Source organism: Brienomyrus brachyistius, chromosome 17, assembly GCF_023856365.1.
Source record: "Brienomyrus brachyistius isolate T26 chromosome 17, BBRACH_0.4, whole genome shotgun sequence".
Taxonomy (NCBI): domain Eukaryota; kingdom Metazoa; phylum Chordata; class Actinopteri; order Osteoglossiformes; family Mormyridae; genus Brienomyrus; species Brienomyrus brachyistius.
Window position 1 is genome coordinate 9,204,111 of NC_064549.1, and position 17,817 is coordinate 9,221,927.

General features: G+C 40.4%; 1 protein-coding gene across 1 annotated transcript; it reads right to left on the reverse strand.

Annotated features, from left to right (window-relative positions):
- Positions 1 to 3,357: 3,357 nt before the first annotated feature.
- Positions 3,358 to 7,178, reverse strand: LOC125711785 (homeobox protein otx5). Its single transcript, XM_048981084.1, has 4 exons — positions 6,766 to 7,178; positions 6,218 to 6,579; positions 4,793 to 4,944; positions 3,358 to 4,583 (listed from the first exon to the last, which is right to left on the reverse strand). The coding sequence occupies exons 2-4, from the start codon at positions 6,312 to 6,314 to the stop codon at positions 3,945 to 3,947; spliced, it is 888 nt and encodes a 295-aa protein (XP_048837041.1). The 5' UTR covers positions 6,315 to 6,579; positions 6,766 to 7,178; the 3' UTR covers positions 3,358 to 3,944.
- Positions 7,179 to 17,817: the final 10,639 nt, after the last annotated feature.

The following is a 17,817-nucleotide window of genomic DNA, read 5'->3' on the forward strand; positions in this document are numbered from 1 at the left end:
CTTTGATGTTTCTCTACTTCTTCGAAATTTGAATTAATTTGAGGAAGCTGAATGAAAGAAACGAATCATTCTAGAACATAACATAACATAAGTGAAACCATTAAATGTAGACGACGCAAGAAATGTTCACCTAAAACAAATTAATGTGAACTGTAAGACACTTAAAATACTGCGACAGACCCCGATTGCTTGCACAATTTTCCAGTAAGAAGTTAAAAAGTACATAAAATCCGAAGAATCTGTATGAAAAAAGCAGTCCGATTACTGCTATCAAAAGGGATCATTTTTTAATTTTTTTTAGCTACGGTTAATACAAGATGCAACACCGGAGTTGCTTCAAATGAAATACTCTAAGTTAGTAAAATATACAGTAAGCCTTCGGACATTGCCGAGGTTACGCTCCAGAGCCCGTCGGGAATGAGAAGGATTCGCGGATGTTTGGTAGTCACTAAAAACGGTAATATGTGCTTATTTTTATAGTTTAAACCCTAAATATACTCCAAAACACTTTAATTTCATTTAAAAGTTAGCTTAATACATTACCTTAAAACTGGCACATTTACAGTACGGTATACTAATGTTACCCCTAATAATTCATAGAACGCGGCATTGGCTGCCGTTTTCTTTTACATTCAAAGTAAGGTAAAATGAGCAAACAAACCATTTCAGTGTTTACAGCAAATGCGTTTCGAGAGGGAAACCTGGGGCGCATTTGCTATGTACATGAACATTAGCACCTTTCAAGGAATTTATAAATTTTTGTGCGTTGAATTTACGTTAACGTGTACGTACTATTACAAAATAGTAAATTAACTATTTTCTAATATTTATGTAACTATTAGCGCTCCTGTCACGTATTGCCGGAGTACGGACCGGGGAAGCAGGAACAGGACGCAAGGAATCGGGGAAAACGGGGTTTAATAAAAAGGTAAAGACAAGCAAGACAACGGAACAGGCAGCAAACTCAAAATGACGTTAATCCCGGACTCGGGAAACAGACTTAAATACAAAGGACTAATGACAGCAACTCGAAACAGCGCTTATCACACGGGGATTCCACAAGAGGTAGATGAGGGGGCGTGGCACGCGGGAGGATCGGACCAGTAGGTCAAGACAGTTCCAAAGTGAATAAACTTTCCGAATGGGATTCGCATCTTGTAAAGGTACAGTACAGTATGTACATAAAAAGGAACGTTTCCATAAAAAAGACCCACATTTTTAAGGGATTTTAAACTGATTTATATTGTATATCTTGAACGTTTCCCCAAAACACAGTAGAATCTTCATTAAGTAAATTTTCTTACCAATTTTACACTTAAAAGCATGAAAACTTATAAATTACTACGAAAATTAAACAAACACTTCTATAGGATTGTTCGAGGATTTCGCAGATGTGCGAAATAAGTTCGGTTCCAGTGAAATTTTCACGGATCTGTGAATTCGCGAATCACGAAGCGCGAATGCACGAGGTCTGACTGTATTTTCGATTTTTACGTCGCTCTCCTAGTGAGAATCACCGATTCCTAATAAAACGTGTTCTTTAAAAGAAGCCGAATCGTGACTCCATCGTGTTCCAATGAGATTCCAGAATTAACGAAAAATATTTATGCTGGTTTCGCCGCAGTTGGGTTGGCAAGAAGACCCAAGTCACACACCGATAGAACAGGGAACAAGAGGCCACATGAAAACGTGCCGTTTCAATAAGAAAAAGGCAATAAACACAATTCTGACCAGTGCGATGGAGTGCAAGTCAGGACGACCGTCCATGATGAGTAGATTTAGTCTGGCGGAGAAAACACCAGAAAGCTTAATTTATGCCTATTGTCAGTCACACGTACCTCATTCTCCCTCCGGAGATGGCCACGCCCCCTTCCCATGAGCATAATAGGTATATAATGAGGGCACGCAGGTTCTTGTGTGTCTGTCACTTGCTTTAGTAGCAGAATCAATGATTAAGGTTCTAGCCACGTAACTAGTGTTGTGGATAGTTAAGCTTTAACTGGGTTTTTTATATGTGCCTATTAAAAACATTGTTACTTTATGTTGCATTGTAACAATACAATACAATACAATTATGTTGCAATTGTAACAAAAACTTTGCCTTTAGCGCCTGTTCCTCTAATTAATCCTATTATTACCATATTCCCCCTAATATCATGGTATAGTAAAACTAAAATGAGAAAATAATGTAATGATTGAAAAGTCATACACAGTCCCATCACCTATAGTCACTATTTTTATTGGATAAACCCCTGAGTTTGAAGAACAATTTAGAAAAGAAGATTAGAAACAAGAAAAAAAATCTAAAAAATAAATTGGCAGGGTTCTAGACATTAAGAATTTGTTACTGTCGTGTCAGTCTGTGTAACATGTTAGTATCAGACATTATTGCATTTTTCAAGTAAAGTTTAATACTTACAAAACAAAAATAAATCAATGGTCATATTAATAATAGTGTCCGAAACAATATTAATAGTGATGATAATTATCACAATATTTAGACAAATGACAATTTTCTCCAAATGACTCACAATTTAATGTAACACAAACTATTTCAGTCTAAAAACTAAGATTAAATAATGCAAACACAAAATATTCACCACAAACTCATTTGCCAGTGGTCACTGAGGAAAACCACACGCTTGCTGTGCAAAGGACGAGGCCATATCACCCCCCCTTACCTTTCTTTTGTCTTTCATGTCACAAAAAATAGAAAAGAAAACAATATGATCATGTAGTGCTCAGCAGAGGGGTTAGTTAAGTCATTAAGGGGCCAATTGCGATCAAGCCCAGAAATAAGACACAGGGCCTGAAACAGAGTATGTCTACAGTCCTGCACGGTATCCGGTTCTCATGGCTAAACCAAGGGTCCTTTTTGTCTCGTGTTTTCAGAATATATCCCCTCTGCAAAGTCCGTGCATTTGGCTCAGAGCTCCCTCAGTTCAAACAAGCAGCTTAACTGTAACAACACAGCAGTAAATGACGAGACAACAATTAAAATCAGACTGAAAAATACTGTAATTGAAAACGGAATCAAAGAGAAGTGATACTCTGTGGCGACTCTACAAATAATGTGAAATCAATGAACAGCCAGTCCTTTCTCATTGCAGTAATCTCCGCCTCGTCATTTCCCACATCATGTCACATCATGTATATGCCAGAAAAATTCTATTCTATTCATCTAGGACGATAAGAATAGTTTTCGGAGAATAATCACTCAAGCATTTAATTCAATGCATGAATGCAATTTTCATATAAAACAGAGCTTTTTAAGTTTTCAATTCATTTTCCTAATCTTAGCCTTTTCAGTTGTTTGTCGTTCTTGAATTCATACAAATTCTTATTCTTGATAAAAAAAAAAAAAATCACATACAATCATGTACAAATTTCTTGATCCTGCATCACCAGGATTGACCTACATATTACAGCAATTATTTATTTTTTACTAATACTGCTGATTAAAAACAACAAATACATGCAATTAATAAATCTAAAACAACTTTTAAATTCATTTTTGCTTTCCTTTAGCATTCATGTCTTGTGGTTGTTCTACGCAAGCCAAATAATTGAATAGATTTGCAAAACGTTCCTTTTAACTTTACCTCTACCTTTGAATGTTGATCCCACTGCTGTATAACACCTAGCTGCACAAACCTAATACTCATTGTCAATTGTTCTTTTGTCTTTGGAAAAATGTATAATCTGACAAAGGTCATTGTTGAGTTGCGTGGTCAAGCTGGTCTTTCTAATTATCATTACAAATCAAACATTCAGGCATTAAGATGATTTTAATACTCATTGATTACACATGAAAAAGAATGATGCTGACCACTATATTCACTGTAAAATGGTGCCATACTGAATTGATTGGAACACCTTTGCAAGTCTTGCACTGTAAAAAAAAAAAAAATACTATTCTCTTCTCTTTCCTTGCAGCCCCTGTTCTACAAGACTTGGAACTTCCAGGAGTTCTGGTCTTTGTAGTCTAGGCAGTCTGCTGCATTGAAGTTGAGTTTCCAGGAGGCAGTTTGGTCCTTGTAGTCGAGGCAGTCAACGGCACCGAAGCCCAGTGAGGCTGCAGTGTAGCCCTGAGAGGACAGGGAGGCTGGAGACTGACTGAGAGGTCCCCCCATGGAGGAGGCAGTGATGGGGCTCAGTGCCCCTCCGGTGGCGGACAGCTGTGGGTGCATGGGTGAGAGGTAGGAGCTGCAGTCCAGGCCAGTGAAGTAGGAGGAGGAGCCAGCATAGCTCTGGCTGTAGGCGGGAGCCTGGGTGTAGGTCATGGGATAGGCAGTGGAACGCTGCATGCAGGGTGTGGTTGAGGCTGACAGTGGATCAGGCAGTGGGGAGATGGATGCTGGGCTCCAAATAGACACCGTGGCGCTAGCACTGCTAGAGCTAGGGGTGATAGCAGTGCCTGGTGGGGGCGGAACTGGGCTGTAGGGCCCACTGGTGTTAGCATTGGGCTCAGAATTGGCCTCCTGGGCTGGAGATGCCTTCTTCTTGGGTGGACGGGGTTTGGACTGGCCACTGCTCTGCTGTTGTTGTTGGCGGCACTTGGCACGGCGGTTCTTGAACCACACCTGCAGGAAGGAAAGAATATTACTGAACACCATCCAATAGCTGGGGAAGAAAAGCACATTAAACTCCCTGAAATGCAATATCTTTACATGTTGTTGATGTTAGAACCTCAGTTTAATATGTAACGCTAAATTCATTCAGTCATTTTTTTTTTTTTGCACGGTAACTGCAGTGAGCCTGTTTTGCCAGAGGGGGCGGGGTCTCTCTTCACCTGTACGCGAGACTCAGGCAGGTTGATTTTGAGGGCCACCTCCTCCCTCATGAAGATGTCAGGGTAGCGCGTCTTGGCAAACAGAGCCTCGAGGATGTCTAGCTGCGCGCGGGTAAAGGTAGTCCGCTCTCTGCGCTGCTTCCGTGGGGTATCTGGAAGATATGATGGTTCCCTTACACCGGACACCTTTTACATTCATTTATATCTCATTCCAATTCAGCTGGAAGATGGATGGATGGATGGATGGGAGTTTCTTTTTGGTTTAATAAAGGAGTGTCCACTGCTGAATTATACCATCAAACAAAATTATAGTGGCATTGTACCAGATCTTCATTTTCTTCACACTAATATCAGTAAACACAGGAGTAGTAAACATGTTGGCGATAATCCGTTTGAGAACATTCCCAGACATCATTATGTGATCTTAAGAAAACAGGGTTTATCCACATATTGTAGTAGGCTATTTCATTTTCCATCCATCCATCCATTTTCCAAACCGCTTATCCTACTGGGTCGCGGGGCTATTTCATTTTGCCCCAGTTAAATAAAACACGTGAACTGCAAAAATATATATAATTTTGTTTTTAGTTCAGTTCCAGTTTATTTTTTTACCACACATACTTTGAATGTGTAAGTAAGGAACTGAAGGATCCCGTGAAGATGGATGGATGAAAGGCAGAGAAATTGCCGAACATTCTTTGCGTCTCGATATCAACACAAATTACCAAAAAGGTATTTAAAATTGTACACAATATTTCCAGGAATAGAGTGTGGGTTTCCCATATTAAATTTACAAGACTGCGAAATATTTTTTACAAAGAGACATCGGAAATGTATGGTGCTGGGACGCATCCCAGTTTTTCTTCAGTACGAACCCAAAATTTGCTTGGCCATTGTTTCTTTCTAACTTATAGTTAGACTGGAATACTGCCTACCTTTCCCTTCACTAACGCAAGCTTTATTCCACGTGTAAAACACAAACACGCCCACACACGCGCACACAAATATTCCCCACACCCAAACGCATAAACACACAAGCTCCGTGTCGAGGTTTTCCAGATTGGCCATTTAACATGTTTTATGCATTTTAACATTTCTAAATATGTAACAGTATATTTTAACATATTGCAAATTATTTTAAGATCAAATTTGTATTTCGAAAACGATGCAACATTTCACATGTGTCTTTCGGTGTTGATCTAACATCTCATCCCGACAAGTGTTTTCCTTGATCAAAATTTGTGATTACGCTGCATCACACGTGTCTCAATCGAATGAAATGAATTTGAACCGCTCCACAATCCACACCATCTTATTTATAGAGTTTTGTTATTTATCTATGTTTCATAACCAAAAGCATGTTTCAATCGTGTTGTTACAGAAAATTAAAATAACGTCCGTGATAAAAAAAAAAAGTAGACTTACTTGGGTAGCCAACAGCTGAGTGTAGCAGGTCCATACCCGGGCCGGACAGAGTTAACCCGTTCACGGCGTAATGAGGCTGCTTAATGTAGGACATCATGTCTGTGCCGGCTATAAACGCGCTCTCTCTCTCTCGCTCTCTCTCTCCCTCCCTCTCACTCGCGTCGGGGGCCGGATCTTTCTTCTGTTTGCTGGGGGGAGTATTTCAGTCTTTAGTTTTCACTCTTTGAGTTTTATTTTTGTTGTTATTGTTGTTGTTTTCCAGTTGCTTCCGTTTTGTTCTCAAGTTTACAGTCCGACGCTGGAGCTCCCGAGTCCAGACTGCAAGTGAAAAGTTCCGGCGTCCCTTCTGGTGCCTTTGACACCTGTAGATGCAAGTGTTCAATTAGTTAACCGAGATTTATCTTTTTTTTTTCTTTAGCGTACAAATATAAATATTATCTAACCCACTACGTCAGGCTAATTATACGTATATTTGCACTCTGAGTTGCGCTTTTACAATCAAGTGCGCATCTCACTTATTTAAAAAAAGAAATGCGCTTCTCTCTCACCGTGATCTGTTTGTTGTTTGTCCAGTTGTGCTCGACACTCCGTCGCTAGAAGAACCTTAAGACGGTCTTCCTTCAGCTAGTGATGGTGAGTTGAGGTGAGGTTGCTGTACTGAGCGCAGCAAGACGGGGGCTGGCTAATTAGAGACAAGTCGGTACCGAGAGGAGACAATAACTCCTCCTCCTTTCTCTCGCTCTCTTCTCTCTCTCTCCTATTTTTTTTCCTAAAGAGGACCCCCCCCGACTACACACACGTAATATTGCACACTTCAAACCAGTGAGACGACTAGCATCTTAGTTGTAACGGCATAAATATGCATGATGCATATCTAACTCTTAATCGTTGCTTAACAACTAAACACTATTTAAAATATATATTTTTAATTATCCCCTTACAGAAATAAAACCGTCGCCTATGTAACTGCCAAAGCAAAATAGACTGGGCGACTCATACAGGTCTAGTTATTTCGCAGTTTTTAGATCAATTTCATTTATTCGACTTTTCGACTTCTGGTAGTCACAAAAAATTAGAATTAGTTCCTTATCAGGTCCTACTTGGTTAAATGGAAGTTAAAAAATAATCAGTTAGTTAGTGATTGGTTTCCGTAATACTAATTACATGTTTATGTTGTAATTTTGTCACAGGACATACGTCTACAGTTGTAAAAGTTATAAATATATATACCACTGTACTTTTCTTCGTTTGTTAGCATAGTTAATGTTTAGTTCCATTTTATGATATCCATATACTGCAATACTTATTATGGGGTAGGTTTTAATGCAAGTATTCGGTCATTATATGTTGCTAACTATTCAACTGTAAGGTTAGGTCTCCGTATACAATATTGTACATAATATCAGCATAATATGTATCCAAAGTACAATGTTTGTAAACTTTTATTTACCTAATTCTAATTGTTTCATTGTAAATTCTCTATACAGCACTTTGGTCCTGTGTGGTTGTTTTAAAGTGCTTTATAAATAAAGTTGGTACGGTATAGTTGGTAAAGTTTTCACAAAGAAACATTACAAAATATTTATATGGTGAAAAAAACATTAGTTAAAAATTACCTAGAAACAAATCGTTTAGCATTCCCAAAAATTAGTTTCTTGCAGTAAATGTGTTTATAGTGACAGTTTATAATGACATCCCTTTAGACTAAGCATGTACAGTATATAGGTTTATACACACATACACACACACAATCTATTTTTCCTTTTCATTCTCCCACGCCTTTTATTACCATGGGAGTTTCCGTGGTTCCATATAAATCGGTCTTTTAATCATACTTACCTATACCTAAAATTGCCATTCAATGCACCTGTTTATTAGAGACGAGTGGACAGCAACAAAATCATAATATAATATAAATCAAAACGTTAAATTGACTTTGAATTAAATTGAATTAAAAGCCACACGCATATAATCATAGACCATACACTGTTTAGATATTAAAGAAATCTTATCAATTTATGCCTTTAAAGTATAACTACTTAGAAAAAATAATGTATGAAATGTACACGGCGTGATAACGAAGGGCAATGTTATAGCCTGAATTTCTACTGGGGTTTGGAAATAACTCATTTAATTAATTGCACCCTGCTTTAAAAATACAGAAATAATTGCCTGGGAGACAATGTGCGAGAGGCTGCTGGATTAGAACACAAAGGCTCTGTTGTTTGGCATAAAATCCCTGACTGATCCGCTGCATTGGCGCACCGAACACAAACCTTCTGTCGTTCTATACATAATAATAGTAATAATAATAATAATAATAAGTATTAATAATAATAATAAAATAATAATAATACGGAGTTCACTTTTGTTGCATCCCCTTTGTCTCCTAACCGCCACTTTTAACCACAGATGAAACAAAGCAGAAGTTTAAAAAAAACAAAATCTTCTTCCTTATTATTAACCAAAACGAAACAACACTAATAATAATAATTATTATAATTATTATTGTAACCATAGGCTATATTTTCGGCCGTCTTGAACAAATAAGCAATCGCCTTTTCGGCCGTGCGATAGTCCTCTTCCAGCACTGCACTTGCTCACCGCTACCCCTGCGAACAGGCCATTTCACGGTATCTAAAGCCGATTCTCTGCGCTTGTTAATTGAATCGGATTTCTTATAGTTTAAAATCCACGCAGACCCATGTACAGACCAAACTGTATAAGGGGTTTATCGGAATCTGTAAAGCCAAGGCGGAGATATAAAGAGAGAGAGGCTGCAGCTTGTATTTGAACATTTTAAATCTCAAATAAATATCTTTACCTGTGGCGTCTGCCGGTGTGAGCAGAATATGTGTTGTGTCATGAGCACATGTACACTGTGGAGTACCTGTTGCGTATAACTGCTACTCAGCTACCAGGTACGGTATTTGTGTGTAGGCTTTTCCTTCTAGTAACGTCAGTGCAGTACTTTAGGGTTTCTTTACTTCTTAGTCGGTGAAGAACGAGAGGAAGAAGAGCTTTGGACCGCGATCATGAAGGTGGGCGGCTCGGACTACCGTATAGGCATTCAGAGACGCGCGCACGCGCGCACGAGCACGTCAGAAGGGTTGTGCTCGTACTCGAGCACAGACGCAACATATTTATTTGTTTGCTCTTTTGTTTATCCTAATTGTTCTGTTAAGACATTTTTGTTTTAACGTTTTGGATATACAGTTATATTTATATCCATAATTCAAAGTCCTTAAATTATTAATATTGTACTCTTAATATTTAGTTTTTTTCATTGCCATTAATTCACTATCAGAGTGACAGGATTTTGTTTTCATTACCGCACAGTAAAAATGAATTACGTGAGTTACAAAATTCGTAATTAACATTACATTTCCATCTTAAAATTTACTATATTTACGGTTGATTAACATAAACATCTTTCTTTAATGTACTGTGATTTTTTTATATAACAAATTAAAATAGAGAGAAAAAAGAAAATAAACAGGGCAAGCAAGATTCAGCTGATCGTTTTTGGTTTCTAATATTAAGCTTTACATCTTTAAGATAATTCTTATTTATACGAGCCCAGGAATACATTACTCCTTATAGAGACGTTTCATATAAGTTACAATTTCTGTCGTCCAACAATCGCAAATCTGTATTAAATACGAAATATATTTTTATTATTATTTTGTTGTTCAGAATGTGCGTGTTATATCTGATTATAACAGGCCGTTGACTACTTCTTTGTTGTTTAAATGTCGTGTTTGTTATTTTTTAGCTCATGTTTAATGTACCCAAGGTGTCAGAAATTTTTAAAAATCGAAAATTTTAATTTGTTCGTTACGTGATTTCATAGGCGGTGTTTGATGTTTGGACTTGCATTGGGGTCAAAAAACGCATCTTGTTTGTCCACTTGCGTTAACGCACAGATCCGATGCACAAGTAACCTATGATTTTGTCTGTCTATAGGGTAACAGCATACTGCTTATGCATAGGTACAAAGTGCCAGCATACAGCACAGTTATAACCTCACAACATTATCGATTTACTGAGTCTTGACGGTAAACAACTACATTCAAATATCTAACCAAAACAAACTGCTAAGTCCGTGCATAACGCCTTCTCTTAGATAGCCAGGTAAAATACTTAAAGCGTAATTTACCAATAATACAAAACAATTCGTCATAGAGAGGGGTCGGGGATGGGACTCTGCTCATGCGTGTTTTTATGACAGATTTTCAAATAATCGAATGTTTAAAAATATTCTACAGTTTTCGATTTTTTTTTTAAAAAATCTTTAACGCGATTGAAAGAATGCATGTCTAAGCCGTCAAACAAGTAAAAATTAAAAATTTACAATGTAGTATTCGGTGCTAAAATGCTGTGTATCAGTCGGGTTCATGACGGCCATTTGATTCAGTTTACCGACTTTTCAGTATTTGATGTAATGAACGATATTAACTCGTAAAAATGACACGGCAGTGCCTGCAACAGCAGGGAATTGCGCTGTTGAATGGAGTGTGCAATCTTCACTGGTCACCTACGTAAGCACTGTTATCTTTATTGTAACTTATAATGACGTCACGGGTGGGACTTCCATATATGGCTTGTATTATAATCACAAAAAATATCTAGGCCTGATGTATACATCCCTTCATACTGAAGGGAATGAAGACAACGGTACAGGGATTTCAGATAAGTTTGTTACAACTGGGGCTGCACTATGCAATTCAGTTTAGTGACGCTGGGATCCAGTTTTCAATCAAATCAAGGACATAGCCTACAAATAAGAGGCTTACTGTATCTAATCTCACATAAATTCAAACACACAAGCACGGCTTCTAAAAAACACACAGGCGAGCTAGATCAAAACAAACAATCTAATACAGACACCTGCTGTTTCACTACGTTATCTATTCAGGCAAACATATTATTCTGTTTCTTGGATCAAGGTTCTTTTAAAAAAAAACTGTACAAAATCTTTATTTAATCACAACGATAATCAGTCCCGTGCCATGAGAAAAATAACCCTCAGCTTTTTACTTACAGTATGTGTATACAGATTTCAGATATGTATTCTTGGAAACCAATGAGTAATGCTGAAGAATTTTAGGATGTAGGATTCGGTGTCTTGGAATCACTGAGTCACCGTAGAACACCAGAAGTCTTTGGTTATGCTGAAACATTAAGTGCTCCCTTCACTGGAATTAAATTCTATTACTTCATATGGTCTTCATTCCTGCTGTTCCTAAACGCTTTAATTTCCACTTTGCATTAATACCGCTTACAGTTGACCATGGAATATCTAGCAGGGAAGAAATTTCACAAACTGACTTATTGCAAAGGTGGCATTCTGTGACAGTACCGCAGTTGAATTCACTGAGCTCTTCAGGAAGACCAGTTCTTTCACAAATGTTTGTAGACCTGACTGCATGGCGAGGTGCTTTGTTTTATACACCTGTGGCAATGGGTCTGAATGAAACACCTGAATTCCATAATTAAGAGGTGTGTCCCAATACTTTATTGCATATAGTGTATATTGAAACAACACTATGGTAAGGCTCAAAGCTGGGTCTCTCTCTACTGAAGGTAGAAAGAGAAGGTCTTTCAGCAGGACCGAGTGGGTCATCACGCTGTCCCCTTTAGCTCAAGACAAGTGCCCTTGGGTTATAAGAAATGGGACACTTATGGAAGGGACTGCCAAGGAAGCGGGCAGGGCTAACTTGTGGTGAAGCATGAAGTACAAACACTGATACTGCAGAATATAGTAGCAAGAACATCACTGCTTGTGTGTAAGCGTGAGCCGTACAGACGTGGCGTCAGTCTGAAAAAGGTGCTCTGTGCAGATCAGTGTTGTCATGGTGACGGTCACAGAGGTTGGATTGCAGGTGGCCAAACTTGGGAGTAACGCCTGTCCTCGGGATGATAGGGAGGGTCAATTCTGTTGAATGCTCAGCTCCCAGGCCCTATACTCCCTAGCTGTCCCTACCCGCTTCTCAAGGACCCGCAGACAATCCATGTTTTTGCTCTCTCCCAGCTCCCAGTCAATCAGCAACTCCAAATATATGGCAGGGGTGTATTGGGAGCTGGGAGGGAACAAAAATGTGGACTGTCTGGGGGTCCCCAGGGACTGGGTTGGGAAAAACCGCCCCAGTTAACATGGACACCATTATGATTCCCACACAGACAGCGGGGTTTACACTATGCACACCCACTGTCTCACACACGCAGTGAGCGAGATCAGCCGATTTATCATAATATGCTTTATCTGAAAAGTAAGTAACTTACCTCGGGATAAACGGAGGAACGGGAGGTTTGCTGCCAGTGTAGTAGAGGAAGAGGGGACAGGGGGATGCAGCTGGCAGCGTGGGACAGCGGCAGAGAGGGAGACGGAGGAAGTGATGCGAGGGAGGACTGCTGGAGGGGAAAGGCAAGAAGGACAGCAGCAAGTGCAGCGTGAGAGACGTGATGTGAGAACGGAGACTGAGGCAGAGCAGCAGGTCAGAGTGAGGATGCGGAGATGTGAAAAGATGTGGTGTAGGGGTGTGAAGGGAAGCGAAGAAAGGTGGACAGGCTTCGTCACTGGTGTGGAAGAGGGCCCTGCGTGACTTTAGAGTTTTTTGGATGTTGAGGAGGCAGAGATGGTGCAGAGTGGGGGGGGGGGATGTGACTGAGGGCGGATGAGGGAGGGGTGGGGGGAACAGAGGCTGCAGATGGGGTGGAGGAGGTGGGACATTTAGTATGCACTAATTTGATTGCAGTGTTTGCTTATATTAATAGTGCCGTTCCCTGTTTTTTAAATGAATGGTTGGATTTTTAACCCAATTGCACCCTTTTATTTTTCTAAAGTGTCATTATGTTTAGTCTGTTTCCATAGCTCTCCGTTTTTTTTGTGAAAATTATGCTGGTTGTAGAGACATCATTGTTATTTCTGACAAAAACAAAATTTTAACACATTATTTACTCGGAACATATTCAAAATGCTGACAGTGTTTATTTTTAAAAAATTGACTTCAGTTAAAAAGTCGTAACTCAGTTTTCCTGCTGGATGCTTCGGAGCACGTAATGAACGGTCCACTTCCTCTGCAAAGTACATTTTCTTTGCTTTCTTTGTAATGACATGCAGGTCGAAAGGTCTCGGTAAGGAATCTGCTCCGTCCACATTAATACTTTCAACATAATTCACGGGGTTGCTTTCACAGTACTGGAGTAGAGAACAGAGGTGGAATATATTAGGAATGTAGTAGCATTGTTTTTCTGTTGTAGTACTTTTTATTTTATAGACAGAGGAGCTGAGCACATGTGATTGTTTGCTTGTGTTTCTTTCAAAAGTATTGTTACCTTGTTGAAGTTTAAAGCTCCATGCAGGTAACCCACCTGTACGGAAAACCAAGCAGTATCGTCACCATCATGACCTCCAGGATACGCTCCAGACCCCCCAAGAGCCTGAATAGCACAAGCGGTTACAGGAAATGGATGATGATTGCTAATATTATTGTTGTGGTTTGTTCATTTTTATTGAAGGGCAAGTAGTTGTTCAAACAAGTGAAGTTGGTTAGATACCTTTATGGTGATGTGCTGGTCTGTGATTGGAGCAGTGTGACCGTCCTCTTGTGTGGTCATTGTCTCTGTGTGCATTCTTCTGGGATGACAAAATCTCTGGGGTTGGTGGACTGTTTGGTGGGGGTGGCAGTGAGGCCATCGAGGCTGGGGTGAGCAAGCATCTGACCAGTCCTAGATGCAGTGTAGCACCCCCCCGCCCCCCCCCTTGCCCATATGGCAGCGGACAGCAGTGCAGACACAAGAGTAATCAAGGAATTGGAGCAACAGGCTTTAGCCATGCTAATCCCCAGTCACACGCTGACACGTGCCTCACTAACGCACACGGTCGTACCGAACGCCACATGCTGTGACAAACACGCGCACACACTGCACGTGGAAACAAAGGGACTTCAGTCTCACTGGAAACACACGTACATTTAAGCAAAGTGCAAATTAACTGATTAACTAAATCAGTGGTGTGGGATAAGTCGCTGAAAAATGAATAGATGCATGGATTAATAAGTGGAAACAATATTTGTGTGGTATATAAAATGAAAGACAGAAAAAGATGACTGACGTTCCATGGTGTGTATGAGTGTAGAAGTATGAATGAAGAACATAAGTAATGAAAAATACATGATATTTATCTTAAGGGTCTTTAAGTATTTTCCTTTGGCAGTGGCTGCATTGTACTCTTACTCAGATAAAAGACTACGGTTGCATGGTCAATTTAACACAGAAATTTAAGCCACAGTTTTACTCACTGACTCACACACACACACAGGCACAGACACAAAAACAGGCACAGGCATAGACACAAACACAGGCACAAGCACAGGCACAAATACAGACACAGGCACAAGCACAGACACAGGGACAGGCACAGACACAGGCATAAGCACAGGCACAAACACAGGCACAAATACAGGCAAAGCATAGGCACAGGTACAGGCATAGACACAGACACAGGCACAGATACAAACACAGCCACAAGTTCAGACACAGGAACAGACATGCTCATATAGGTAGCAGTATTTTGTAGATATGAGTATAAGGAATAATATCCTTTAAAGCATATCTCACGAGCTCCAACTAAATGCACAGACACTCTGACTCAGAGACACGATCAAACACAAACCCACACCACAATGCAAATACACACACACTCACAGGGGTTCACTGCTCATTAATTGGCTGTCTAATCCTGAGGAATGTTGCTAATTAGCATGCACTGGCGATTCAGGATCTTACACAATCTGTAGCACTACAATAGCAAGACTGTCATGGTGATTTTTGGGCCACACAAACTTATACACAAAGTGCCAACGGCCTGACTCTCTGTTACGCAAAAATCCACAGCATTATAACACTGGCACACTAAAAAATCTTATTCCACAAACACACGCCTTCCCCAGCCAATAGCAAGCCATCTATAGAGTTACCGATGCATGCGCCCCCCCTAGACATCTTAATGTGAATACTCAAAGTACCAGACCATTGATTGCGCTTCATCCCAACTCCAAAACCCCAGACTAAAGGGTCAAATGACTGGAACAATGGTGTCTGGCCCACCCAAGTTCATCAGATGACTCAAGTAGTACATGCTGTAGGGGTGCCTTGTGGCCTGGAGGTCATGACTGTGCAGTCCAGATACAGAAGAAGACTTTACCAAGGAGGTTCAGAGAAGCATTTATCATAACAGAGCTTAAACTTAAATTTTATCAATAAAAATAGTGATGTAAAATGGATGATCAAGAATAGGACTAGAAGGGTCTTGGTGTTTCGGGGGGTCTTGGTGTTTCGGGGGGTCTTGGCGTTTCGGGGGGTCTTGGTGTTTCGGGAGGTCTTGGCGTTTCGGGGGGTCTTGATATTCCGGAGGGTTGTGGAGTTTGGAAGTCTTTATCTGGCAGGAAAAGGAGCAAAGATGAAGCAGGAACTTAGATGGGAGAAAATGGAGAAGTAGCATGTCAGACAGAATCCTTTTCTAGAGATTTATGAAGAGGGAGACTAATCCTTTACTGCGGGGGGTCTGATTTTAATTAAAATTAATGAGAATGCACTATTGAAACTAATTGGTGTACATTTATTTGGGGAAAGCTGAAGGTTGCCCCTGATGCTGGGCAGAGAGGAACAGAGAGACCCAACGAGCGGACAAAGAGAACGGTGGAAATTTCAGAGGGATGGGAGAGCAGGTTTTAGAAGTGGAGGGGGGCGGAGGGGTGGGGGCAGAGTGAGGTGGGGGTTGGGGGGTGCTGACGGAGGTCCAGGCAGCATGGCTTGTGATACACTGTCTTGGTAAATCCAGATTAGCGCGTCTAAAATGGGTTTGAGAAATCTGCTGTGGGTTCTATAATGCAGAAGCCTCTGTCACCTCCAATCGCTCACATGTAGCTAATCCCCTACGCAGTGGCCTGACACGCAGAGGCCTGACACGCAGTGGCCTGACACGCAGAGGCCTGACACGCAGAGGCCTGACACGCATTGGCCTGACACGCAGAGGCCTGACACGCAGAGGCCTGACACTCAGAGGCCTGAAACGCAGAGGCCTGACACGCATTGGCCTGACACGCAGAGGCCTGACACTCAAAGGCCTGACACTCAGAGGCCTGACACGCATTGGCCTGACACGCAGAGGCCTGACACGCAGTGGACGTGGCCCTGCACAGCTCCTATTGCCCAATATACTCAGGTCGGGGCGGTCGGCTGTCCCCAGCACGGTGTGTCACAGGCGGGTCCCAGTGATGGTGACATTAACTGTTCCCTAGCGGAGACCATGCAGCTTTACACCCGGATTAGGGGGATTAGGATACATATGAATTTCAATTCCTGATTGATTAACTAACATGTCAGTACCTTGGTTAATGGCAGCCCATTCCATGCATCCACCACGCTGTCCTTACTGTGATGTACTGACATCCCAACCAAAGTGATTTCTGGCTTGTGCAGTGTGGCTGCAGGCTGATTGTAATGTTGCATTAAATAAGTGGTTCTGGGAAGATGGATGGATTGTGAACATTAGAATGAATGGATTTAATGGCCGGTTTATTTGATTTTGATCCCAATGATTTGTTGGTAGATCCTACATTTCTGCAAAACACCTAAACAGCTCGACAGTATTCATTTAAATATTTTGAAGTACGTGGAAAAAAAAATACAATGCATTGTTGGTTATATGGTCTATCTCTTACATTAGACAGTACTTTAGGGCCTGGGAATGAAGTAGAGATATACTAGGTTTATGACTGGACAGGAAGTCTAAATATACTGGGATTAAGAGTGGATGGAAGTCCACATATATTAGATTGAGGATTACAGAGGAAGTTCAAAAATACTGGGTTTAGGACTGGACAGGAAGTTATTGACTGCATCCTCTGCACGCAATGCTCCATGGGACTGCATCTAGGACTGGTGAGATCCTTGCTGGGTAGCGCTTTGCTCACACAGCTGACCCGTGCTATGCTGTTGCATTAAGTTATAGCTGTATTAAAGGTAGACGCAGGAACATTGTAGCTGTTGCAGTCAATTGCAGTTTCTGTTTAATTTACTTTTCAATTAAGTCCAGGGATTTTTACGCTATTGCTTTCTTTTCTTTTACAATAGTCTGTTTGCTTTTTTATATTTCTATACAACCAAAATACGAAAAAAATGCGATTTCCACAAAAGAATTCTCAGTGACTCAGCGCTTAATTTGTAAATTATCAGGTTTCATGTATTGTCTCAGAATGATACCAATCAAGATGTAGAAAGAACTCGAATACAGTAATGTACTTCATTGCTTCTACCTTTCCCCCCAACCTTTTCCAGTCATCAGCAAAGAGACTAAACCAACATGGAGGTACTTATGTTTTGTTACCGAACGCAAATACCTGCATTGTGTAGTCTGATGTTTAAAAAAGACACGCATGAGTATGGATGTGTTACAGAATATGGATTAAATGTTTAAATGTGTGTAAAAACTCGATAGTCAGTTTTACTTTCACATTTTTATTGGTTTTCTTTAGTCTCTATTTCTCTTTTATATTTGGATGATGAATTTATAAATCGATTTTCAGTAACTCTAA

What these genes read in the sequence shown, in the direction of transcription:
- LOC125711785 (XM_048981084.1), bottom strand. Translation starts at nt 6,314, where the DNA reads ATGATGTCCTACATTAAGCAGCCTCATTACGCCGTGAACGGGTTAACT. An exon ending in CTCAGCTGTTGGCTACCCAA is followed by an intron (nt 4,945 to 6,217) that starts GTAAGTCTACTT and finishes CATATCTTCCAG; the next exon opens with ATACCCCACGGAAGCAGCGC. An exon ending in TGCCTGAGTCTCGCGTACAG is followed by an intron (nt 4,584 to 4,792) that starts GTGAAGAGAGAC and finishes TCCTTCCTGCAG; the next exon opens with GTGTGGTTCAAGAACCGCCG.